The 4,369-nt window shown below is 64.5% G+C and overlaps 1 protein-coding gene across 2 annotated transcripts in view; it reads left to right on the forward strand.

The window, feature by feature from the left end:
• The window catches only part of PDE1B (phosphodiesterase 1B), an 8,859-nt gene extending 4,496 nt beyond the window's left edge, over positions 1-4,363 (forward strand). For both annotated transcript variants that reach the window (XM_085313849.1, XM_085313848.1), the window contains exons 6-14: positions 554-654; positions 1,300-1,425; positions 1,549-1,650; positions 2,005-2,125; positions 2,299-2,380; positions 2,468-2,594; positions 2,829-2,965; positions 3,201-3,315; positions 3,391-4,363. In XM_085313849.1, the coding sequence (XP_085169975.1) occupies positions 554-654; positions 1,300-1,425; positions 1,549-1,650; positions 2,005-2,125; positions 2,299-2,380; positions 2,468-2,594; positions 2,829-2,965; positions 3,201-3,298 (894 nt within the window). In that variant the 3' untranslated portion in view covers positions 3,299-3,315; positions 3,391-4,363. The remainder of the gene's footprint in view (positions 1-553; positions 655-1,299; positions 1,426-1,548; positions 1,651-2,004; positions 2,126-2,298; positions 2,381-2,467; positions 2,595-2,828; positions 2,966-3,200; positions 3,316-3,390) is intronic.
• The last annotated feature ends 6 nt before the right edge of the window (positions 4,364-4,369 follow it).

Below are 4,369 nucleotides of genomic sequence, written 5' to 3' on the forward strand. Positions count from 1 at the left end.
CTGGTGTCCGGGATGAGGCCCGGTCCCCGGGACGGTGTCCGGTGCTGGTCCAGCCCGACTGGGTGATGCTGGTTGCCACGGAGATGGCGCCACCTAGCGACCTTGTTGTCACCATGGAAACGCTGTAGGGATGAGCAGACGGGGATGGGGATGGGGGTGACCCGCCAGCACCTCCGTCAGCCCGGGTGAGGCTTGGGGACACACGTGGAGGGTCTCACACCCTGTCACCTGCATGTCACACACACGTGTGCACACACGCAGTCACGAYGGGCCTGTTGCGCACACACGTGTGTCCTGGTCATGCATGGCCATGCATGTGTGTGGTGACATGTGAGGCTGTACACACACACGGAGCCCCACGTGTGACCTGCCCGTGGGGAGCCCTGAGGCTGAGCATCCCCTTGAGCTGCCCTGCCCCCCCTCGGGGTCTCCAGTCTTGTCCCACAAAGGTGCCCCATGGTGTCCCACTCAGATGTTCCTCACTGTCCCCTCGGGTGCATGTCCCTGTCCCCCCCGAGGCACCCGCTGTCCCTGATGCCCGTCTCTCCCCCAGCACTACCTGACGGAGATCGAGGTCCTGGCCATCATCTTTGCTGCTGCCATTCACGACTATGAGCACACGGGCACCACCAACAGCTTCCACATCCAGACCAAGTGAGGGCAGGTGGCATGGCACAGTCATGGCAGACAGGGCTGGGAACCTGCTGCTGGCACCACAGGGACCCATGAGACATTGAGGAGCATGGAAGGGCCACGTGGCATGCTGGGGACAGAGGACACCTTGGATGCACCCATAGAGCCAGGCATACAGATATGGTGGCACTATGGGGACATGTAGGATGCCAGGTGGCCACCTGAGCCTAGGTGGATACAGATGGCTGGGAATACAGGTGTGAGGACACCATGGGGACATCCAGGGCACCTATTTGGCCGGGAAAGCAGATGTAGGTGGCACCACGAGGACAAGTAGGACACTTGGGGTCACCGCTGTGGCCAGGAATGTAGATGTGCTGCCACCATGGAGACACACAGGCCACCTGGGTGGCACTGATATGGCAGGACCTCCAGATGTGCTGGTACTATGGGAACACGCAGGCCACCAAGAGGTCACCAGTGCAACCACGGATGCAGATAGGGACAYGCAGGACACCTGGGGCTCCCCAGGATGGCCAAGGGTACAGATGAGCTGGCACCTTGGGGACATCCCCCTACTCGTGTCCCCTGGCAAGAAGCTCAGCCTGCCCATGGCTGCACAGGGCCCCCCTGGCACCGGGGCCATGCCGTCACCTCTCGTCCCAGGTCGGAGTGCGCCATCCTCTACAACGACCGCTCGGTGCTGGAGAACCACCACATCAGTGCTGTCTTCCGCATGATGCAAGACGACGAGATGAACATCTTCGTCAACCTGACCAAAGACGAGTTTGCGTAAGGGCTCCATCCCCGCTGCTGTCCCTTCCCTGTCCCCAGCCTGGGCACCCGGGGAGGGTGCTGAGCACCCYGGGACTGGGGAGCTGGTCACGACGGTGTGTGTTTCTCCGCGCTGCGCAGGGAGCTGCGAGCCTTGGTCATCGAGATGGTTCTGGCCACCGACATGTCCTGCCACTTCCAGCAGGTGAAGTCCATGAAAACCTCCCTACAGCAGCTGGAGCGGTGAGTGCGGGGCATGAGGGATGTGCACACGCGTTTGCAAAAACATGTGCACTTGCATTTATTGGCGTGTGTGCACATTCATGCACGCTTGTGCCACCATGCCTGTGTGTTTGTAGGGGTGTGTGTGTGTGTGATGCGTGTGTGTGCAAACGTCTATACGTGCGCATATGCATCTGCGTGCATGTGTGTGCACAAGGAAACTGCAGGTAGGACTTTTGCCAGCCTCGTGCCTGCGAGAAGGGACACGACATCGCCTGGACCCGCTTGCACGCGCGCGAGCTAGCGTGGCCAGGCCGTGTTCAATGTGGCGAGTGGGGCTGGTCCCCGGCCTCACCGCCGTCCCCATCCCCCCAGGATCGATAAATCGAAGGTGCTCTCCCTGCTGCTGCACGCTGCCGACATCAGCCACCCCACCAAGCAGTGGACGGTGCACAGCCGCTGGACCAAAGCCCTCATGGAGGAGTTCTTCAGACAGGTAGGTTCTCCCGGACGCCTGGGCCCGCAGTGGGATGCAGCTCCTGGAAAGCCCCAAGGGAGGTTTGCAACAGGTGGATACTGCAACCCTGCGCGGTTCCCCATAAGCGCCTCGGTGTCGCCTGCAGCATCCCTGAGCTGCATGGGGTCACTGGGACCTTTTCCCCTTGCCAGGGTGACAAGGAGGCTGAGCTGGGCCTGCCCTTCTCGCCCCTCTGCGACCGCACCTCCACGCTGGTGGCCCAGTCCCAGATCGGTGAGCCACGGCCCCCCGAGGCCGGCTGCTGTGTGGAGGGGGATGGTCATCCTCTGACACCGCTGTCCCCCCCTCCTGCCGCCATAGGCTTCATTGACTTCATCGTGGAGCCCACCTTCTCGGTGCTGACTGACGTGGCTGAGAAGATGGTGTTGCCCCTTGTGGAGGACGGTGCCAAAGCCAAGGGCAACCCAACAGCCAGCCAGCAAGCCAGGTYGGGGACTGTGGCCACGGTCACGACAGACACTAGCCATGGGGACGTGCCCGCAGTCCCGGACTYCTGGATCTCATTCCTAGTCCTGCCCTGAGTCCGTTGCATGGGGTGGGAAGTCCTGGATGTGACTGGGCTCCACCTCAGAGGAGGGATCGGGGGAACCTGCTGATTTGGGGGGCTGGGCTGGCACGAACTTGGGCAGCCTGACCGAACTCGCCACCCACCTCCCTGCAGCTCGCAGTGGCGGCAGCCGTCTCTGGACGAGCACCTGGAGCTGGGGGACATCAACACGGATSTGGCCAGCTTCCGCTCCACCTGGTCCAAGTACATCCAGGAGAACAAGCAGAAGTGGAAGGAGCGGGCGGCTAGCGGTGGGTGCTGGATCTGCCGGCTGTGGGGCCCGTGGTGGGGCCGGTGCATCCGGGATGCAGGAGAACTCGGCCCACCCCAATTCTGTGGAGGGTGGCGGCAGATGGGGCAACCCCCGTGTGCGACGAGTTGGAAGGGACTCAGCAGCGGGGAGGAGGGTGTCTCCATGGGGCGCCGTGGGGCAGGGGGCTGCCTTGAACCCTGTTCCCGCTCCAACCTGTCCGTCCCTGTCACCAGGAATCACTAACCAGATGTCCGTGGAGGAGCTGCCGCCGTGCGAGGAGGAGCTGCCGGCGCCCGGGAGCCGGCACAAGCAGAACGGCGACGTGGAATAACCCGAGGAGGGAGCGAGGTGGGTGCTGGCGACGGGCGGCCGGTGGGACGCTGGGACGAGCTGCTCGCCCCACCGTCCCCTCCGGACCCGCAGGTCCTCGCCCGAGCGAGCGATGCAGCTCGATCCAAAGTCTTCGATGCCGTCGAGTTCAGCRCCGTTTGCAGGGAAGGAGCCGCCCGGGGAACGACAAACTCCGACCTCCAAGTTCAGGAGCTTCCTGGCCRCTCGGCCCCCATGTCCTGCCCGCGGGGACCTGTCGGACACCGGGCTGCCGCACGGGCACCCACGGCCAGGCTGGAGGGACCGAGGGTGCCGAGCRGAGCAGGGGATGCCGGAGCTCGGGGTGGGGGTGGTGCCAGGGCGCGGCGGGACCCCGAGGCCGGACGGTGCCGCGGGGGGGCACCGCGGGGGCCCTGGCGCCGGGTGGCTGCGGGTGGAACGGGTGCTGCCTGTCGGGGTGGGTGCGGGGGTCCCCCGTGGGACCCGTCCCTGGGTCTGCTGGTCCCGACGGGTCTTCCGGAGCCTCCTCCCGCACAGCTCCCAGCTGCAACGCGCACACATCCGGCCTGAGCACCCMGGGGTGCTGGGGATCGAGCATCCCCGGCCGTGGCAGGCTTCCGACACCCCCTGCCTCCGGCATCCTCAGCTCCGGCGTGCCTCCAGCATTCCYGGCTCTGGCGTGCCTCGAGCATCCTGCAGCTCCGGCACATCTCCAGCAACCCCTGGTGCCAGCGTCCCCGGCTCCAGTGCACCTCAAGCATTCTCTGGCTCTGGGATGCTTCTGACAACTCCGGCTCCAGCGTGCCTCCAGCATCCCCAGCTGCAGCGTGCCTCGAGCATCCTCAAGCTCCAGCGTGCTTCCAGCATCTCCGGCTCCAGTGTGCCTCAAGCATCCTCCGGCTCCGGCATGCTTCTGGCAACTCTGGCTCTGGTGTGCCTCTGGCATTAGTGTGCCTCCAGCATCCCCAGTTCCAGCATGTCTCTGGCTTCTCTGGCTCCAGCATGCCTTGGGCTCCCCAGGCTCTGGCATGCTTTCAGCACCCTCTGGCTCTGGCATACCTGCCATATCCTC

Source organism: Rhea americana, unplaced genomic scaffold (assembly GCF_003343005.1).
Source record: "Rhea americana isolate MKP2758 unplaced genomic scaffold, rheAme1 scaffold_399, whole genome shotgun sequence".
Lineage (NCBI taxonomy): Eukaryota > Metazoa > Chordata > Aves > Rheiformes > Rheidae > Rhea > Rhea americana.